The sequence below is a fragment of the Heterodontus francisci genome, chromosome 1, assembly GCF_036365525.1.
Source record: "Heterodontus francisci isolate sHetFra1 chromosome 1, sHetFra1.hap1, whole genome shotgun sequence".
Taxonomy (NCBI): domain Eukaryota; kingdom Metazoa; phylum Chordata; class Chondrichthyes; order Heterodontiformes; family Heterodontidae; genus Heterodontus; species Heterodontus francisci.
Genome location: NC_090371.1, coordinates 205288698 through 205310728, shown reverse-complemented (window position 1 = coordinate 205310728; position 22031 = coordinate 205288698). Strand labels below are relative to the sequence as shown.

Below are 22031 nucleotides of genomic sequence, written 5' to 3'. Positions count from 1 at the left end.
CTCAGTTCTCTTGATTTCAGAGTCAAAAGGAAGTAAACTCAACTTGACCATCAGAAAGAATTTTAAGGTCGAAAACATTGGACTACTAACTGTCACAGTGATTTCGATGAGCATCAATGGATACAAATGTCAAGGATTTGGGTTTCAGATTCTAAAATGTGAATCATTTATACTGGATGCTAATTCTTCACATGAGATCAGCATTGTGTAAGTACAGATGTTGGATAATAAACATATATGAGACTTGCAGCTGCTTCAGGTGGATGGTAGTCGTAGATAGCAAACTGTTAATTAGTGAGTGTCTGCCACTGTATTTAAATTATATTCCAAAGGATAACTCTCTTTGTCACTGTTTGTTTGAAGTGATTGAGGTATCCAGTCATTGATCAGCAATATCATTCATTCCCAGTTGATGCCAAAACACTTCAAATGTCAGGAGACTGGATTGGATTGTCAGTTAGCCACATTTCTCTTACCAGTTCTAGGAACAAAATTTTGAATCCATCTGAGACTAATAGTATAAAAATTGCCCATCTCAGAATGCTGGCTCTCGGGGTGCTGTTTAAAATAGGGCCAAGAAAGAGGAAGAATTTGCATTCATATGTCATCTTTCGTGATCTTGCCCAATGTATCTTGCAGCTAATGAAGTACTCTTGAAGTTTAATCACTATTGCAATGTAGAGAAATTCTGCAGTCAATTTGTGCATAATGTATAATTCGCAACGAATGTACATTATCTTAAGGAATAAATACCCCACAGAAAAAAATGGTCCGACCCTGGCTAATGAGTAGTTAAAGATAGGATTAGCTTAAAGGAGACTTCTTGTTGCCAAAAAGAATAATAAGCCTGAGGATTTTAGAATTCAGCAAAGGATGACCAAGAAATTGATGGTGAAAATAGAATTAGAGTAAAATAGCAAGGGATATAAAAATGGACTATGTAAAAAAAAAAAAGAAATCAATTAGATTAAATGTGGATCCCTTGGAGGCAAAGATCGGAGAAACTATAATGGGGAATAAGGAAATGGCAGATATAAAACAAATACTTTGTACTTGTACCTGTCTTCACGGTTAAAAAAAAAATTCTGGAAATAATGAGGAACCAAGGGTCTAATGAGAATGAGGAACTTAATTTTGTAACACAATAATACTGGAGAAATTAATAAGAGTATAAGTCGACAAATTCCCTGGACCTGTTGGCCTACATTCCAGGGTTTTAAAAAAGGCGGCTACAGAAGTAGTGGATGCATTGGTTTTGAACTTCCAAAATTGCCTAGATTCTAGAATGGAAAGGGAGAGAGGGAAAACAGGGAACTATAGGCCAGTTAGCCTGACATCAGTAGTAGGCAAAATGCTAGAATCTATTATTAGGGACTTGATAACAGGGCACTTAGAAAATTCTAATGCTTGGGCAGAGTTGACTCAGATTTATGAAAAGGAAACTGCATTTGAAAAATCTATTAGAGCTTTTTGAATTTGTAACTAGCAGGGTAGATAAGGGGGGATATAGCATATTTGGATTTTCTGAAAGCACTTGATAAAGTGCCGCACAAGAGGTTTTTATACAGAATTAGGGTTCATGGGATTGGGGTAATATGTTAGCATGAATTGAAGATTGGTTAATGGACAAAAAGCAGAGAGTAGGAATAAATGGATCATTTTCAGGTTGACTGGCTGTAACTAGCCAGGTACCGCAAGGATCAAGGCTTGGGCCTAAGCTATTTACAGCCTATATCAATGACTTAGATGAGAGAATGGAGCATAATGTATCCAAGTTTTCTGACAGTGCAAAGTTAGCTGTGAGGAGGGCGCAAAGAGGCTGTAAAGGAATATAGACAGGTTAATTGAGTGGGCAAGAATGTGGCAGATGGAATATAATGTGGAGAAATGTGCAGTTATCCACTTGGATAGGAAAAGTAGGAAAGCAGAATATTTTTTCAATGGTGAAACTGGGAAATGTTGGTGTTGTTACGACCGACTGCTCCAGTCAAAGCCCCCAATCAAAATATACGATTCTGAGTGTGGTGGGAGAAATGTACCGTTAATTCAATCTCGTCACTCCACAGATCGCCTAACATATGATTTAAAACTTTCCAAATTAAAGAAAGACCCAGCCAAATTGTACCATCTATTAACCCCCGAATGAGGCTAACCAAACCAGGTGTCTTTAAATCAATAAATTAATTCTTTAAATAGAAGAACTAAATTCTTAAACATTATGAAGATATAAACAACATTTAAAATAAAAAAAATTAAAGTCCTTGCAAATTTACAGTCCAGTGTTGCTTGAAGTCCTCAGTAGTCCTATGCGGGAAAAAAAGGGTTCTTCAACAGTAGAACAGTCCGTAGTCTAACTCCAGCAGTAGGTGATGCTTTCCTTCTCTGGCGAATTCCAACAATTAACAACTTGCAAACACCTTCAATAGGATCAATCTGACTTTAGAGTTTTTGAGGGATAAAAGATTGTCAGTCTAACTTCCTTTCCTTTAGTTTAAATTACCAGAGATCTCTGTTTTGGCTTGACTTATTTAGAATTTTGAGAGATAATAATTAACAGACAAAAATCCTATTCCTTCAGTTCACATGGTTGAGAGCTCTTTTTTCAGGTACTAAACACCACAGCTGTCTGTCTGTGTCTCCTCTGTGTCTGTGTTCTGTTTGACCAAACTGTCTTCAACTAAAAAACCGTTCAAAATTGAATTGTAACAAATGTATTGCTTGATGCTCACTCCCAGTGGCTGTATCTGTGGTAACGAGAATGCATCCTTTGAATCGCAGTCTCCAAATGGCTGTTTCTAAGGCAACGAAAATGCACCTTCCTATAACTCCTGAGGCTTGCTGGTTCTTAAATCAGTACTGATCCTTTGCAAACCTTAAAGGTAAACCGCATATTCCCGGGGAAAAAAAAAATTACAGGACCATGACAGTATTCAGAAGGATCTGGGTGTCCTTAAACATGAATCACAAAATGTCAATATGGAGGTACAGCAAGCAATTAGGAAAACAAATGGTTTTAAAATTTTATTACCAAGGGATTGGAATATAGAGTAAGGAAGTCTTGCACCAATTGTATGGGGCCTTTGTGAGACCAAAGCTAGACTACTGTGTACAGTTTTGGTGGTCTTATCTAAGGAAGGATATACTTGCCTTGGAGTGCAACAAAGGTTCAGCAGGCTGATTCCTGGGTGGAGGGTTGTCCTATGAGCTGAGATCGAGCAGACTGGGGCCTGTATTCCCTAGAGTTGAGAATAATGAGAGATGATCTAATTGAAACATCTAAAATTCTTAAGGGGCTTGACAGGGTAGATGTTGGGAGGATAGTTGGAAGTCTGGAACTAGGGTTCGCAGTCTCAGAAGAAGGGGTCAGTCATTTACGATTGAAATGAGGAGAACTTGCCTTGCCCAAAGGGTTATGAAACCTTGGAATCTTCTACCTTAGAGAGCTGTCGATACTCAGTTGTTGTGTATATTCAAGTCAGATTGATAAATTTTTTAATACTAAGGAATGGAGAGATATGCCAATAGTGCAGAAGATGTAGGTACAGTGAGGGACATTCTCACGGGGTGGGGGGGTGGGGGGCGGTAGGACAAACAAAGCCACAGCTCCCTGGACAACAAAATCTGTAGAGAGTAAGATGAAATCGGAAAAGGGTACATATGACAGATGTCAGGTGAACCAGGCTGAATATAGAAAGTTCAGAGGGGAAGTAAAAAGGAAGTGAGATACAGAGAAAGAGTATGAGAAGAGACTGTCAGCTAACGGTTAAATCCAGCAACTACAGGCCAGTCAGTTTAACCTTGGTGGTGGGAAGGCTTTTAGAAACGATAATCCGGGACAAAATTAACAGTCACTTGGACAAGTGCAGATTAATTAAGAAAAGTCAGCACAGATCTGTTAAAGGCAAATCGTGTTTAACCATCTTGATTGCGTTTTTTGATGAGGTAACAAAGAGGGTTGATGAGGGTAATACGGTTGATGTGGCATATATGGACTTCCAAAAGTTGTTTGATAAAGTGCCACATAAGCTTGCCAGCATAGTTGAAGCCCATAGAATAAAAGGGACAGAGGCAGCATGGATATGAATGAAAGCAAAATACTGCGGGTGTTTGAAATCTGAAATAAAAACAAAGTGGTGGAAATACTCAGATCTGGCAGCATCTGTGGAGAGAGAAACCGAGGTAATGTTTCAGGTCTGTGACCTTTCATTGGAACATGGATATGAAGTTGGCTGAGTGGCAGAAAACAGAGTAGTGGTGAACAGTTTTTTTTCAGTCTGCAGGAAGATATACAGTGGGATTTCCCCAGGGGTCAGTACTAAAACCACTGCTTTTTTTGATCTATATTAATGACTTGGACTTGGGTGTACAGGGTGTAATTTCAAAATTTGCAGATGACACAAAACTTGGAAGAATAGTGAACATGTGAGGAGGATAGTGACAGACTTCAAGAGGACATAGGCTGGTGGAAGATGAAATTTAATGCAGAGAAGTGCAAAGTGATGCATTTTGGTGGGAAGAACGAGAAGAGGCAATATAAACTCAATGATACAATTCTAAAGGGGGTGCGGGAACAGAGACACCTGGGGATATATGTGGACAGCTCGTTGAAGCGGGCAGGGCAGGTTGAGAAAGTGGTTAAAAGGCATCTGGGATCCTGGGCTTCATAGAGGCAGAGTGTACAAAAGCAAGGAAGTTAAAATGAGCCTTTAGAAACAATGGTTTGGTCTCGAGGAGTATTGTGTCCAATTCTGGGCTCTGCATTTTAGGTGCTGAATTTAGGGCGCACGGCACAGGTCTTGGCAGTGGCCCCAGAAGCAAGCGGTGTTGCCATATGGGAGAAATGTGGCCGGCCAACAGCGATCACATAGCGGCCAGCCAATTGACGGCCTAGAGCCTTGGGGCCCGTCCAATGCAGGTGCGGGGGTGGGCTACGAGGCGCAATTTCAGCATCACCTGATGCAGAGGCAGGTGCTGGCGCCATTTTTAAAGGCCGACTAGCCTTGCACGTTGCAGTCTCTGCAGCAGCACTACAGAGAAGCCCTTGCCTCCAGAGTAGACCCCTCCACCCAAGAGCCTGAAAGCTGTGGACTCCTCCACCCGAGAGCCTGAGCATCTCTCACCTTTAGAGGCCAGCAATGGCCTCCGCTCCCTGTTCTTTCCCAACATTCAACCAACAAACTCAATATTAGTTGACTTCGAGAGGCGGTGCTTGGTGCCGTGAGCTTTAACCGGTCGGGGATCTGAAGGCCTGTGATCTCCATTCGCCTGTCGTAAAATCCCAGTCAACTACATGCAAATTAGTCTTAACTAACTACCGTGTCAGCGAGCTTAATTGCAGTTCTGCCACATCGTGTGTGCCTTGGATCGTTCCCGCCACTGATAAAATGTAGAACCGATGTCACGACTCAATGTTCCACCCCCCCCCACCACCCCCTTCCTACCCCGCTCCTGAGGACCCTGTATACAATTCAACCCTTGGAAGGATGTGAAGGCTTTGGAGAGGGTGCAGAAAAGATTTACGAGAATGTTTCCAGGGATGAGAGACTTCAGTTACATGGGTAGATTGGGAGACGCTGGGGCTGTTCTCCTTCGAGGCGAAGGTTGAGAGGATTTTGAGCACCTCTATCAAACCTCATGAGGAATCTGGGCAAAGTAGATGAGGTAGAAACGGTTCCCACTGACAGAAGGGTTGAGAACCGATGTAAGGTGATTGACAACATAAGGAAAATCTTTTTTATACAGTGAGTGGTTACGATCTGGGATGCACTGCCTGAGAGGGAGGTTGAGGCAGGTTCAGTCGTGGCATTCAAAAGGGAATTGGATAAGCACAATTTTGCAGGGTTGTGGAGGAAGGGCGGGGGATGGAACTAGATAAATTGCTCTTGCAGCGAGCCAGCTGAATGGCCTTCTGTGCTGTAATCATTCTATGATTCTAAATGTTGGCGAGGATACAGAGACCTCCCATGATCTCAAAAATGCTTTGGGATGTTTTACACCTATCTGACTGGGCAGTTGGAATCTTGGTTAAATGTCTCATTCAAACAATGGCATGTCTGAAAGAACAGCACTCTCTCAGTACTACACTGATGTGTCACCCTAGATTATGTACTCAAGTGTCTGGAATGGGGCTTGAATCCTCAACCTGCTGACTCAAGCAAGAATGCTACCATTGAACCAAGGCTGACACTTCTGAACTCTGTCCCTGGTGAATATGGATGTCCAATTACTTTTTTTAAACTTTCCTTCATGTTAAACCTTCACTACAAGAGTAAAATTAAGTAGCCACGTCCAGCTCTTTCACTTCCGGTGAGCTGTGTTTTATGTGCAAATAAGATAGCTGAGAAAAGTGTTTGCACTCATAAACAAGAGCAAGATACTGCAGATGCTGGAAATCTGAAAAAAAAAACAGAAACTGGTGGAAAAGAGTTGACATTTCAGGTTGATGACTGTAGGCTGATTAACTCAGTTTCTCTCTCCATAGACGCTGCTTGGCCTGCTGAGTATTTCCAGCATTTTCTGTTTGTTCATGTGCTCAAATTTGGCATGTTGTTATTTGGTGTGCATCCTACTCAGTAGCATACTTTTCAAGTTACATTGTGCTCAGGTGATGGTCTGAACTGCAGAGAGCAGGAAGGTGCTGAACAGAGGCTGGAGGACCTGTTACCTATAAAAGGCAAATTAAGAGGGAGGATGCTCTTCACAATAGCTTCCCCAATCTTTGGCCAGTTGCCAACAAGAGACATCAGTAGTGACCTTGGGGGCAGGCTGAGTGCCTACCTGTTTGCATGTAGGACTCAAACATGGCAGGTGAAAAAAAGGGAAATTTCAAATGATGAAGAAGAAATAATGAGGTTAAATGGGCCTGATCTGTGGTGCAGTAGTGACAGAAATAGATCCACTGCTTTTTTTCAGATTTAAACTTGTTAACCTTGGTCACACTACTTTATTTGACTAAATTTCTCTCTTCCCTGTCCAGGTTTACACCAGATTTCACCACTTCCTGGGTGATCCGTGAATTACAGCTTTTAACTGCAAGAGGCTTGCAGTTTCATTTTACTCTGAATGTGACTCTTCCACACCACCTCTTACCTCTGTGTGCAGACTTAGTGCCAGCACTCTGTTGGGAGCAGCCGTTCTGGATGATCATCTGCCTTTTTAGCTGGTTAGAAATTTAACCAGAAACCCAAATATATTTGAAGTACAGTTTTAGTGCAGCAACCGTTTTAAGTGATGATGTTTTGAGTTGATGTTTATTACCTGTGATGTTGTAAACTGAACTTGTTTAAAATATCTAAGTTCATTGCCTGCCCTCTCTTTGTATTTAAATAGATATGAAATCAAGCTTCTGACTGGAATCCTAATGTCAATGTTGTATGTTGATGATCTGATTCTTACCACCCTGTTTTTGTTCCTTATGGAAATATTGATATAGATTTAAACATTAATCTACCTAATAAGGATTTGTCCATTTTAGTAAAGGCAAAATTTTTAGTTTTGCATTTGAGAAACTATTTATACTGATTGATTGCTTAAGCGCCTCAGTCCCAAATCACATGAACATGAACATCAGGGCACACGCTATTTTTATGCTTTTTTAAAAGCTGCCTCCTGACTCTGGGACCTTTTGGAGTCCGTTTAAATACTTCAATGGGGGAAGAGGGAGACACTGAAAATGTGCCCCAACCCACCAAAAGCCTGCTCTCATTGATAGCTTATTTAAGTATTTGAGAGTTTATTTTTGTGCAGTCTGCAATTTTTTTCTTTTCTTTCTGATCTCCAGTGTAAACAGACATGAGAAAATAAGGGGACATTTTTATATCTAGATTTCCTGACGCATAGATTGATTCAAACTCTTTTAAATGCCACAAAAGAAATGGGACATGTTAAGGTTATGTTCTAATTTTAAAGGAGTAAAGAAATTGAGTGACATTCTCATGAAACTAAATCTTTGCACTCTTTTTCAAACAAAAAAGGAATGACAGCAGCAATTTTGTTGAAGTGATGTGGTCATTGGACACTCTGGGGTTAGAATTCAACTTTGATGGGAGTGCAATACAGAAAGCAGTGGATCTGCCGCCCATTGTACACTCTGCCCGAATTTCCTATGCATAGGCTTAAATAGAAAGGATAATCAGCTAGGTTGTATAATGTTCCACCTGAAGTTGCATTTCACCCCTCTGTTTCGGATTGCAGTTCCCCATAAAAATGCTCTAGATTAACAGGACTTGAGACCTTTTTGTTAGTTTAAATGCATTATCTGTAAATTGCGAAGTTTTGATTTATTGTCCTGGACTTGTCAATGAGCAGAAGAAATATTTATAATGCAATTTTTTTTTTTCGTAGTTTGCTGCTGTTTTGTGTCATTATAATGGCCTATCAACATGCTCACTACATTTTGACAGAGTTCAGTCAATCTAGATCAAGGCCATGCCATACCTCCCTACTGCTCCAACAGGATACAACCTGTATTAACACTCTTGGCTCCACAATTTACAAGTAAGCTTTATGTAATAAGACAAAATATTTTTCAACAAGGAGTAGCTTTGAAAAAAAATACTGCCTTTGCAATAGTTTAATTTTAATTTGCCCATTTGATTCACATTGATCATAGTGAAAGTATATACTTGACTTCAAGTCTCTTAAGTAGAACATCTACATGACAACTTGTACAAGCAGCCTTTTAAATGAATTAATTCTCAATGGTATAATTTTAATAGTTTCCTTTTTTTATTGTCAGGTTAAATAGAGGCAGCTGTAAGACTTACAGTGAAGGCAATAATTTGCCAGACAGAGGGAAAGGAAGAGGGGCTGTTGCAGTGAATGGGCCCTCTGTCCGAACCCAAAATACCTCAAAACGTAGTCCAGTTAACTCAAGCCATTGTCCAAGAAAGCTCAAATACTACAGCAAAAATAAATTGAATACATCTGCAAATATTAACTATGGGACTGGTGAAGAGTATCAGCAGACCAGTGGTGGGCCATTTCCCACTGCAAAGGAACAGCAACCTTACGTTGACAGTCCACCATATACGAAACCACATGATGAAAGTTGTGGAGCATTTGCAGGAAAGGATCTGGAAAAAGTAGAGGAAACAGTACAAGAGTGTGAGAGGAAACCATTTTTTCTTGAAACTGAACCTGCTACTGATCATGAACTGGTGACCTGTGTACTGTCAGAGGAAAGGAGCTCTGAGCTTCCTATGGAATATCTTGTCCCTGGCATTAAAGAATTGAATCACTATGGATCTTTCCAAGTACACACTCCAGGTGAACACCATGATCATCCCAAGTCAAAAGAAAGCTTCAGGATTGATGAAACTCAACTTTCTTCATTCAGTGTTATTGAAGGTATCTCAATATTTTAAAAATCATTCAGAACAGGAAATGTATGTTAGTTCAAACTTTGATGTATGATGTCATCTTATTTAAATTGACACTAATTCATGTACTTTTCCAGTATGTGAAGGACAATAACTTAGTTTTTATAAGGCAGTAACAGAGTCAGCCTGTTACGATGCTATTGCAAGAAGCACACTAATTGAATTACTGGACTAAACTTGTTGCCTGATATATGTTCTTTATACTTGACAATACTTGGCTTTGCAGATTTTATTTGATGCCCCTTTGAACTGTTTTGACACTGGTGCCCTATGTTAAGATGATGCAGGCCAGCAGCACGAGGTGACACCACTTGCTTCTCGTATCACTAGAGTTGTGGAAAGTAGCTCACTGCAAACCTGTAGTTAAATGCATGCACTGTTGAATCCCTATGCTGAGGTAGCTTACATCAGCTGCAGCAGTGATACGGGTTGGCAGTTCTGGATTTGGGAGGGAAATCAGCTGTTTGCTAATCAGTGACTCCATCTGGAAGTTTGTGGAGTGTCAAGTGGGGACAGGTTTGGACTCATCAATGCTTCAATGTGCCCTCTTTCCACATTCGCTATGTCAAATAGATTGCTGATATTCCATATCAAATCTTGCATATGAATATCAAGATATTGGGGAACAACCAGTACCTGTGAATTTATATCCAGGTGAGGTGATGGCACTTTCAGGAGCGATGGGAAAACCCCTGGTGTGAGGGGAGTGGGTGGGAAGAGACTTAGTTTTAAATTGAAAATTTAGATTTGCTATTTTAAGTGTTAAATAATTTGTATTTAAGTTGTAATTCTAATCCTCAGACAAGCCACAGCAAGGGACAGTGGAGATGATCAGTGAAAAACTGAAGACAGAAGAACAGGAGCCCCATGAGCCTCAAACTAAGATTCACGTGTCAATCCTGCAAAATGTACTGCCTTCCTTTGTAGCACAGAAGTTGTGCACAGCTGAGGTAAGGGAACTTTTAATTGTGTACAGAACAGGAGCATCCTGTAAATCCTAAAAAATGTATTTAAGTGTATGTGTATTTAAGTAGTTCCAGAAACTTTTATATGATTGCTGCTACCCTTAAAGATGTACCATACTTTGGATCTCTCAGAAATGTCTAATGTACAGATTGGGTGTTGGAAACCCTAGAGCAGGAATTCTTTGATCAAAGGATTGTCCTGTGTGAAGGAGAGGGTCCCCCAGCAAGGCAGACCGTACATTCTCCTGAAATACTCATTGCTGCATATGGACATGGACTGCTTCAGCATCTGAGGAGTTGCGAATTGTACTGAACATCATACAATCATCAGGAAACATCCTCACTTTTGACCTTATGACGGGAGCAAGGCCATTGATAAAGCAGCTGTAGATGGTTGGGCCTAGGACACTACCCTGAAGAACTCCTGCAGCAATGTCGTGGGGTTGAGATGATTGGTCTCCAACAGCCACAACCATCTTTCTTTATGCTAGGTATGACTCTAACCAGTGGAGAGTTTTCCCCCTGATTCCCATTGACTTCAATTCGTCTAGGGCTCTTTGATGCCAGACTCAGTCAAATGCTGCCTTGATATTAAGGTCATTCACTCTCACCTCACCTCTTGACTTCAGTTCTTTTGTCCATGTTTGGGCCAAGACTGTAATGAGGTCAGGAGCTGAGTGGCCCTGGCAGAGCCAAAACTGAGCATCAGTGAGCAGGCTGTTGTTTAAGTGATGGTTGATAGCACTGTTGGCGACGCCTTCCATCATTTTGTTGATTGAGCATAGACTGATGGGGCAGTAATTGGCCGGATTGGATTTGTCCTGCATTTTGTGGACAGGACATACCTGGGCGTTGTTGGGTAGATGCCAGTGTTGTAGCTGCACTGGAACAGCTTGGCCAGGGGCGCAGCCAGTTCTGCAGCACAAGTCTTCAGTACAACAGCCAGGATGTTGTCAGGGCCCCTAGTCTTTGCAGTATCTGTTGTCTGTAGCCATTTGTTGATATCACATGGAGTGAATCGAATTGTCTAAAGACCAGCATTTGTGATGCTGGGGACCGCAGGAGGAGGCCGAGATGGATCATCTACTCAGCACTTGTGCTGAAGATGGTCGCAAATGCTTCAGCCTTTTCTTTTGCACTGATTTCCTGAGCTCCTCATCATTAAGGATGGGGATATTTGTGGAGCCTTTGCCTCTGGTTAGTTGTTTAATTGTTCACCATTCACACCTAGATGTAGTAGGATTGCAGAGCTTTGATCCGATCCGTTGGTTGTGGGAACACTTAGCTCTGTATTGTATACTGCTTCCGCTGTTTGGCATGCAAGTAGTCCTGTATTGTAGCTTCACCAGGTTGATACCTCATTTTAAGGTATACCTGGTGCTGCTGCTGGCATGCTCTTACTGTCTTTATCGAACCAAGGTTGATCACTTGGCTTGATGATAATGGTAGAGTGAGGGATATGCTGGGTTGTGAGGTTACAGATTGTGGATGAGTACAATTCTGGGCTGCCAGATCTGTTCTGAATCTATCCCATTTAGCATGGTGGTAGTGCCGCACAATATGATGGAGGATATCCTCATTGTGGAGATGGGACAAGGATTATGCCGTGGTCATTTCTACCAGTACTGTCATGGACAGATGCATCTGCAACAGGTAAATTGGTGAGGACAAGATCTAGTAGGTTTTTCTCTCTTGGTTCCCTCACCACCTGCTGCAGGCCTAGTCTGGCAAATAAGTCCTTCAGGACTTGGCCAGCTCAATCAGTAGTGGTGCTACTGAGCCGCTCTTGGTGACGGACATTGAAGTCCCCCACACAGAGTGCATCCTGTGCTCTTGCCATCCTCAGTGCTGCTTCCAGTTGGTGTTCAACATGGAGGAGTACTGATTCATCAGCTGAGGGAGGGTGGTAGGTGGTAATCAGCAGAAGGTTTCCTTGCCCATGTTTAACCTGATGCCACGAGACTTCATGGGGTCTGGAATCAATGTTGAGGACTCCCAGGTCAACTCCCCCCTGACTGTATACCACTGTGCCGCTACCTCTGATGAGCCTGTCCTGCTGGTGGGCAGGACATATCCAGCAAAGGTGATGGTGGTGTTTGGGACATTGGATGTAAGGTATGTTTCTGTGAGTATGACTGTCAGGCTGTTACTTCACTAGTCTGTGGGACAGCTCTCCCAATTTTGGCACAAGCCCCCAGATGTTAGTAAGGAGGACTTTGCACAGGCAACAGATTTGAGTTTGCTGTTGTCGTTTCCATTGCCTAGATCAATGCTGGGTGTTCTGTCCCTTTTTATTCCTTTTCAATTTTTGCATAACAGTTTTGTATGACTGGTTTGCTAGGCCATTTCAGAGGGCAGTTAAGAGTGAGCCACATTGCTGTGGGTCTGGAGTCACATGTAGGCCAGACTAAGTAAGGACGGTAGATTTCCTTCCCTAGAGGACTTTAGTGAACCAGATGATTTTTGTGACAATTGATGTAGTTTCATGGTCACCATTACCGCGATTACTTTTCAATTTCAGATTTTTATTAATTAATTGACAACATTCAGGCTTGGGCTGATAAATGGCAAGTAACATTTGCGCCACTCAAGTGCCAGGCAATGACCATCTCCAACAAGAGAGAATCTAACCACTTCCCCATGACATTTAACGGCATTGCCATCGCTGAATCCCCCACTCTCAACATCCTGAGAGTTACCATTGACCAGAAACTGAATTGGACCAGCTATATAAATACTGTGGCTACAAAAGCAGGTCAGAGGCTGGGAATTCTGTGGTGAGTAACTCACCTCCTGACACCCCAAAGCCTGTCCACCATCTACAAGGCACAAGTCAGGAGTGTGAATGCAGCTCCAACAGCCCTCAGGAAGCTTGACACCATCCAGGTTAAAGCAGCCCGCTTGATCGGCACTCCCTCCACCACCGATGCCGAGTGGCAGCAGTGTGTACCATATGCAAGATGCATTGCAACGTCTCACCATGCCTCCTTCGACAGCACCTTCCAAACCCGCCTCTTGCACCTAGAAGGACGAGGGCAGTAAACACATGGGAATGCTACCATCTGCAAGTTCCCCTCCAAGCCACACACTATCCTGATTTGGAACCATATCGCCGTTCCTTCACTGTTGCTGGGTCAAAATCCTGGAACTCCCTCCCCAACAGCACTGCGGTTCAAGCAGGTAGCTCACCACAACCTTCTCAATTAGGGATGGGCAAAAAGTGCTGATCTTGCCAGTGGCTCCCACAATGCATGGAACAAATAAATAAAAGAAAGTGCTGCTAAGGTGCTCCAATTGCATTATATGGCTTTCTCCTAATTTGAATAATTGGTGAAGCCTTATCGAACCTTTTGGCCATGACTCCGTATTTGCGCCTCTGAGTCAGAAGGTTGTGGGTTCAACTTCCATTCCAGAGACATGAGCACAAAATCCAGGTTGACCCTCCAGTGTAGTCCTGAGGGAGTGCTGCCTTTTTGTATGAGATGTTAAATTGAGCTCTTGCTTGCCATCTCAGGTGGACATAAAAGAATCCATGGCACTATTAGAGCAGGGTGATTCTCCAGATGATCTGGCTAACATTTACCCCTCAACCAACACCTAAAAACAAATGATCTGGTCATTTATTTCATTGCTGCTTTTGGGACCTTACTGTATACAAATTGGCCGTTAACTTCCTACATTATAACAGTTACTAAACTTCAAAAGTATTTCATTCGCTGTGAAGCACTTTGTCACCCTTTTAAAGTTATGAAACCTTTATAATAAATGCTAGATAGTTTGTTCCTCCTTGTGTAGTGTATGTGCACAGCCTCTGAGCACTGACTGCTTCAGATCCACACGTTGTGATGCTGAGCCCATCTCACTGTGCCGAGTAGACCTCGGTATTGCTTCTAATATGCTTCATGTTTTTAACACTGAAGTGGACTTGTGCTTCGCATAATGCAAGGTTACTTTTTTCTCTGGATGCATATGAAGTGCGAACTAATGGCACAAAGGACAAGTTAATGTAATATCACTTTGAAGGCTGTGGTGTTGATGGTGCCTCCAAAATTAAAATTGCCCAATTTTGTGTCAGCTTTTGATAAGATCTTAAAATAATGCTAATACCATTTTAAAATAAACACTCTAATCTGGTTAAAACACTTTTATTTTGAACAATTCTATCAGCAAAAGACGCCAATGGACAATGTTAAGCAGAAAAAGCAACAGGAGAAAAGCGAAGTTACATTTCGTAATAAATGGAAAGGAAGAAAGAATTATGGGAAAAACAGGAAAATTTCTGCGCAGTAAGTATTAAATCTCTTTTAAAGGTATAAAGTAATTAAATATGTTTATGTGCGACATAAATATCACTAATTGCATATCACTAATTTCATATCAATAGATCAGATGACTGTCAAGGTATAGATTGTCATACTTTAGAACTTTTTGAACATATCTTTATGCAGAAATGATATGGAAGCTAAGTTTTAAAACTTTTTGCACTGGTTTAAGTAGGAAGGCTGTAGACTACAAATATTTCCAGAATTTGTATTAAAGCCAGATATTGACACTGTTAACCAGGAGATTAGAAACAATAAGGGAGTTGCTACAGAGGTATCTCAGAGATAGCTAACAATGATTCACACCGTGTGGGATGGAATGTCCTTGTTAAATCTTGCATGGAGCTAGTTTCAAAGGGAGGGTGTGTAGACGCGGGTATGATTAGCAGCTCATTTGACAAACTCCTGGAGAAGTGGTGGGCGGAGGGGGAGGAGAAAACCAGACTGCCTTCCTGTGGGCTGGGGGTCCCACGGAGGGTCCTTGGTAAAGGCCGCCCCTCAGCAAACAACCCATTGACCTCACCAACTACCCTCTTCGCTGCACCCTCCCCCCTGCTGCCGCCGCCGCCGGGGAAAGCTGGACTGGCCCTGATGAGCCCACCCCACTTACCTGAGGCTCCAGCGCTGCTCCTGGACCCAGGCCTCTTGCAGTACTGGCTGTGGTCACTGCTCCCAGTGGCGCTTCTGATATTGCTGGGCTGCTGGCCTTCTGATTGGCTGGCAGCTCTTGGAGGTGGGATCCCTGTCCTTTAAAGGGATGGGGACCCCGACGGTGGACAGTTATTGACTGCATGCCGTGGAATTCAGCTGGTTCCAAAACGCTGTTGTCAGGGTAAAATCCAGTCTAGTGAATCTGATCATACTTATCTCTGTAAACCTGCTGTGAAATAAAACAAGTTAACGAATTGTGTTAAGACTTGAATGACCAGGTGTTTTTTGGTCCATCTTCAAAGCGATTGAGGAACTATACATGTAAAAGAGACAGATCCAGTCCAGAACACAATGGGGTACTATTTTTGCATTCTGGGTTATACTATCATACAAGTGACCATACAAATTGATTCCCATGAAACTAAGTTGCTAGGACTGTTGCAAGAGTGCCTGATGCTACTGAATTTGAGAAGATATTTGAGCCAAATTTTCAACCAGATTTAGAGCCACAGATGTTTACAGCGCAGAAGGAGGTATTTGGCCTATTATATCTGACTCGAGCAATTCAAATCTTGTCCCACTGCCCTGCTTTTTCGCAAAGCCTTGTATATTCCTCTGTTTCAAATATTTATTCAGTTTTCTCTGAAAAGATACAATGATTTCTGCCTTAGCCACTCCCTGTGGCAATATATTGCATACGTCAACTTTCTGTGTACAGAAATTTCTCCTAGTCCCATTAATTTCTCCAGTACTATTTCTTTACTAACAAGCATTTCTTTAAGTTCCTCATTCTCACTAGACCTTTGGTTCTTCACTACATCCAGAATGCTTTTTGTGTCATCTACCGTATTCGTTTAATGCCTCTGCTATTTCCTTATTCCCCTTTTATAACTTCTCCTGCCTTGGCCTTTAAAGAACTCACATTTACATTTGCTAATCTCTTCCCTTTTACTTACCTATAGAAGCTTTTAAAATCTTTTTTATGTCTCCTGCTAATTTACCCATCCTATTTTCTTTATCAATTTCTTGGTCAGCCTTTGCTGAATTGTAATCCTTCCAATCCTCAGACTTGCTAACTCTTTTTGGCAGCATTACAAACTGATTTTACCTCTTGATTTTCAGAGCTAAGATCCTTTCTCTCTACTGTCTTATTGTCAGGTGCGGTATCCTAGAATATTTAGTTCACAATCTCGATCACTGCAGACATAGGCTGGATCGTTGGGTCCCACTGGGGGCAGGTACAGAAGTGGGTAGGTGATGAAAATACTGGTGCCAGCATTGGTGAGTTTCGTAAGGGCAGGGGGAGGTCAACTCTAAGAACCTGCCTGATCTGTTAATAAGTGCAATGAAAGTTGATAAAGAGCTCTTTGAGGCGCATGTTCAGATTTTGATGGGGCGCACAGGCCGCACGCTGGGTCGGGGCAAACGAGGTGCATGGAGGTGGCAACATAGTGGGGAGCCAGTCATGGCCACCCCAGGGAGTTAGATAGGTGCATAAAAGGGAGAACGGCCCAGAGGAAGACTCAGTCATTGACACACAGGTGCATCGGGTCTGTGCAGGTTAAAGGCCTGCTTAGGTCAGGAAAAAGAACCTGACCCAAACCCGACCGATCCACAGCGGACCCGAGCCCAACCCCAATCGACCCGACCCGACCAACCCTTTACTTACTGGGAAGTTCCACGCAGCTGCAGCGTATCTGTGATGACGTCATGATGATGTCATTGTGACGTCACTCGCTCACTGTGCAGACTCAATTTCATCCCGGACTCCCAGCTCAGGTAAGATTTTGATTTTTAATACCGGCAGAGCACTTACCGTGTGTGTCCGGCCCAACCCAAGCCCAATAGCCGGGCCCGACCCAACCCGAACCCGACACGCTGGCGGCTCCCGTCGGGTTCAGGTCGGGTAGCAGGCCTTTAGTGCAGGTTGCGGGAAGAGTATTGACTGCACTGCTTGGGCAGTGCAGAGGGTCTTCACCCTCTTGTCATCAAGTTGGGAAGACTTGAAGGAACAATTAGGAAGGCCACCTGATCACAAGGAAGCCAGAAGCTCTCAATTGGAGCACAGACCTGATTTCGGGTCTGGTGGCGGTGAGCGACATCCTCCACAGGTAGGGCACAATCCCAGGTATCAGGAGGGCACAGGAGAGGGATGAGGTTCAGGAAGGTCACGGATAGGATCTGCTGCCGAACATGGAGCTACCTGGACCTGTCTGAGAACCAGTGCTGCAGGAGATTACGACTCTCCAGGCAGATAGTCACAGCGATTTGTGCTCTCATCACGGAAGACCTAACACCTCAGGGCAATGCTTGCCATGCCTTGGCAGTAGCTGTCAATGTCACTGTATCCTTGAACTTCTTTGCCTCTAGCTCCTTTCAGTGATTAGCTGTGGACTTTGGCATCTCACAAATGGCTACACACCATTACATCTCACAGGTTACTGATGCCCTGTTTGTCGGAGCTGGGCAGTTCATTCAGTTCCAGACAGGTGGGACCTCAGAAGCCCACAGAGTTTCACCTTCATCGCTTGATTCCCCCAGGTGCAGGGCATCAGAGATTGCACTTACGTGGCCATCAAGACACCCAGTGACCTCCCATTAAGATTCATCAAAGGAAGGGCTTCCACTTCTTCAAAGTTCAACTGGTCTGTGACCACAACAACAGCTTCCTGCATGTGTGTGCTCGCTATCCTGGTAGCTGCCGTGACTCCTTCATCCTTTGCCAGTTAAGGCTGGTGTAGCTCTTCATTCCACTGCCCAAGCTACGTGGTCATATTCTAGGGGACAAGGGATGTACCTTGAAGAGATGGCTACTCAACCCTTTCCGAGACTCCAAGACAGAACCACTGAGGCATTACAACCAAAGCCATCTGCTCACAAGGACCACAACTGAGCAGGCCATCGGGCTTCTGAAGATGCAATTCCAGTGTGTGGACAGGTTGGGTGGTGCCCTGCAGTATACCCCTGCAAGAGTCTTGCACATGGTGGTGGTGTGCTGTGCTCCCCATACCATGGTCTTCCAGAGAGGTGTGCACCTTGAAGGTGAGGCCCTGGAATGACAGTGGAAGAGGTGAAGGAAAATGCAGAACACAGAGGTCCCCGGCTGTGCAGGGAGGTGGCCAGGCCCGAGAAAGGGACTTGAGGGCCTCGTCAGGATACCATCAACATCAGGGATCATCTGATCCAGGCGCATATCAGTTGAGCCCTCCTAACCCAGGAGGAATGCATGGTCTGGAACTCACTTTGAGCTATCTGTATGAACACTTACATTAAAGACGCAGCCTGGAATAGATCCACTCTTGCCACCAATGAAGGACGCATGCCTGTCCAGAGGTTTCACTGTGTCTGTCCAAGGACCCTTGCTCCCCTTCAACGTTTCATTCCTCTTGTTCTGCCATTTAAAAAAAAAAGGAAGCTCACACGTCCGGCGTTGTGCAACTTAACAGGGTATTTGGCCTGGTGGGCTAGTGGAAGGGAGGGAAGCGGCAGAGGCAGCTGATTAGATGGTCTTGATCTTGGTGACAAAGAAGTCTGTGAGCTCCTTGCACTTATTGTTGGACATGGGTGGAGGAGACAGGCGAGGGGTTTAAGAAGATGGTTTGCAGTAGAGAAAAGAAGCCGGGGGTTATCTTTGCATTCCAGGATGATCTTCGAATAGTTAGTAGTTTCAGCAGACAAGAGCAGGACCCTATTGTGCTTTTGTGGTCTAGCCAAATCTGGTGGCGAATGCCTAAGCCACCATATACTTTCAAGTCAGTGTCCCTTGGACTTTGGGAGCGGAGATGAGGGCTGTACTGGGAGATCAAACAGGATGAGAGAGAGTAATGGTTTAGTTGGGGGCTAGGGCATTAGAGGTGGAGGTGAGGTTGAAGTTGAGCAAATCAGTAGCTGCACAAAATGTTGTGGTGAATGGAGGGCCAAAGTCTAGACTGTTGGGATTCTGAAAATGCCCTTTTCTGAATCCTCCCACCTGCCCATTTCATCCATTTAAGGTCTTGTCTACAGTCCTAGTTACTCGATTGCCAAGCCACTGGTCACAGCCCAGTTTGAGTGGAGCCCATAACAATGGAACAGCTCCTTCTTTCCCCCATGAAGCAAAATATACCAGTGATTATTACCTGTGAGCTTCTGCATTTTAATTTTGACCCTAGCTCCTCAAACGCTCTCAGCAGAACCTCATACCTAATTTTGCCTATGTTGTTGGTTCTGATATGGACGACTGGATCCTCCCCCTCCCGCTTCCAAGTTTTTCTCCAGCTTTAACCCTGGCACCAGGCAGGGAACCCAACCTTTGGAACTCACAGTCGCGCTGTAGTAAACAGTATCTACTCTGCCAACCAAATTGTCCTCTACCACTACCGCATTCCTTTTCACTTCTCCCACTTGAATGACCTTCTCTACTATGGTCTTATGATCAGTTTACTCATCCACCCTGAAGATTTTTGCCCTCAGCGACATAGGCTGTAAGAACCTCACACCTGTTGGATAAGGGCAAAGGCCAAGGCTCCTCGAGCATTACACCTGGGGTCCCCTTACCTGCCTGACTACCAGTCATATCGGCCAGTCCCTGACCACTAACCAGACCTGTACTACTAACTAACCTAAGGATTGTGACTGCCTCTTTGCAGTCTTACCTCCTCCCTGATGCCCAGTAATGTCTGCACCTCGGACTCCAGCTGAAGTTCCTTGAGGTGTAGATCATAGGCTATTAGTGATCTTTAATTTCTAATCTTTAAAGAAAGGGTCGATCTTTAATTTGCCTTGAGGTTAGAAGCTGTGCTAAGAGTTGGCTAAATCTTGAAGATCTGAATGTTTTGCTAGGTCAACCGAACAGACTGGTGACGTGCACGCCGAGAGGAACTACAATCGTAGACAACAGGATAGAGATCAAGACCGATTTAGGAAGGGGTGGCAGTATGGAAAAAAGGAAAATGCTAATGTCCATACAAAACCAGATATTTTTCTTAAAGAGGCAGAAAATGGTAACTATGCAGCATGTATTGAGATTTTCTTGCTGGCGTTTTCTTGAAATCCTAATATGTGTTCAACTGCCTTAAGTTGATGCACCTCAGTCTATTGTAATGGGATAAATCGAGTTAAGTCAATACTGTGATTGGAGGTATTTCCTATTACTAAATCATGCTCATATTCTTCAGATTGTGACAGCACAGTTAATTAGATCTCTAGCTTTAAATATTAATTACAGTAACTTTAACTTTAGATCCCTTTTTCCTTAATATGCACAGATATGCTATTATTTCATCAGGCTGGTTTTAAAATCAAGCTTGCTCCATGCGAAACACTGCAAGCGTTAAATCTTCAAATAACATTATTTAAAATGTGTTTGTGCTTTTATTGCTGAAGAGTTTTGTGCTGGGTTTTTGTTAGGGCATTGTTGTTCGAACTGGAAGATGCTACTTGGGAAAGTGCGTTCTGCTGAATCCAGCTCCGATTCTGGTAGTTCGTCAGACTGTGTGAGAGCAAGCCGTGGCAGCTGGGGAAGCTGGAGCAGTAGTAGTTCTGAGGGTGAAAAGGATCAAAACATGCACTTTGTATCCTCTGCTGGACAGAGTAAGTAAAGATTTTAAAATAATGTACCATGTATGAAGTATAATTCAAGATTGGATTCAACAGTGGACTTTTACCCATGAGACCTAGGTTCAAATGCATCCCAGGCTAAATGGTGGAAGGTTGGCATTCTATTTAGCTGTTTAGTCCTATGTGAAATGAGTTTGGACAGTCTTAATCTTGTTCCTAGTCACCATTGGCCTAGCACGCAAAACAGCCTCAAGTTTGGCGCTAGTCATGCTACCTAGACAGTCCCAAGGATGACTGCTGTGGGAAATGGATCATTGGTGCAGTCAGTGATGCTGTTCTGAGATTGGTCTAAGGCACATTAGCGGCAATATTTGCTCTACCTGTCCAATGGAAATTGGGTGGGCTGGCAGTGAAAATCAGCCAGGAGGCCTATCCACCAACATACCACTCCATTTCTGCTGTTCTTCTGTTTTACACTGTTCTGAGCAGGCAGCTTGGACGCCCGGCTAACACTGGTAGGATCTTCTTTATATTTGCCAATTGGGGTCCAATGTCTTAATCAGGTCCCGACAACAGTTTCAACAGTGAGCACGAAGCTGGTGAAGTTAACAGGAAGAAGAGGTGGGGCCAGAAGAGGCTCAATCAGATATTTTTTTTAAAACTTGCCTAGTGGGGCCTGTGGGGGCAGGAGTGCTTCTCCAGCTCTCATAAGGAAAGTTCAGGCCTCTTTTACATTAGACTATTGTGCACCTCTCCCACCCACGCCACCCCTTTCAAGATCCTCCCAAAACCCCCCTCCCCATGAATTACCTGAGTGCCAGCCATTGTTTCTTTGGTCCTGGCAGGTGGCTTTCCTGCTTCCCAAAACTTTGCTTGTGTCACTGGCCAGCTGATTGAGGAGGGGGAACAAGTAACTGATTAGGGATGCGCAAGGCTGGAGAGTTAAAATCTCCTGCTCAACATCAGCTCTTTATTTTTGCCACAAGCTTTGCAGTCTTGTTACTGCCTCAATCCTCCTCCCCAAGCATTGCCTAAAGTTGAACCAGAGCATGTAAAACCTTGATGACCTATTTGACTCTGAGCTTGACCTTTAACCGCGCATCTCATCCATCACCAGAATGCTTCATTCCAAAGCCATAGCATTGCCTGCTTCTGCCTTCAGTGAAACAACGCAC

The 22031-nt window shown here is 43.5% G+C and overlaps 1 protein-coding gene across 1 annotated transcript in view; it reads left to right on the top strand.

Moving 5' to 3' along the window:
* The window catches only part of tmem131l (transmembrane 131 like), a 210237-nt gene that overhangs the window by 170130 nt on the left and 18076 nt on the right, over positions 1 to 22031 (top strand). Inside the window, exons 22-29 of the mRNA XM_068040695.1 lie at positions 21 to 207; positions 6977 to 7162; positions 8344 to 8496; positions 8738 to 9348; positions 10182 to 10330; positions 14513 to 14631; positions 20140 to 20300; positions 20707 to 20889. Of these exons, the coding sequence (XP_067896796.1) occupies positions 21 to 207; positions 6977 to 7162; positions 8344 to 8496; positions 8738 to 9348; positions 10182 to 10330; positions 14513 to 14631; positions 20140 to 20300; positions 20707 to 20889 (1749 nt within the window). The remainder of the gene's footprint in view (positions 1 to 20; positions 208 to 6976; positions 7163 to 8343; positions 8497 to 8737; positions 9349 to 10181; positions 10331 to 14512; positions 14632 to 20139; positions 20301 to 20706; positions 20890 to 22031) is intronic.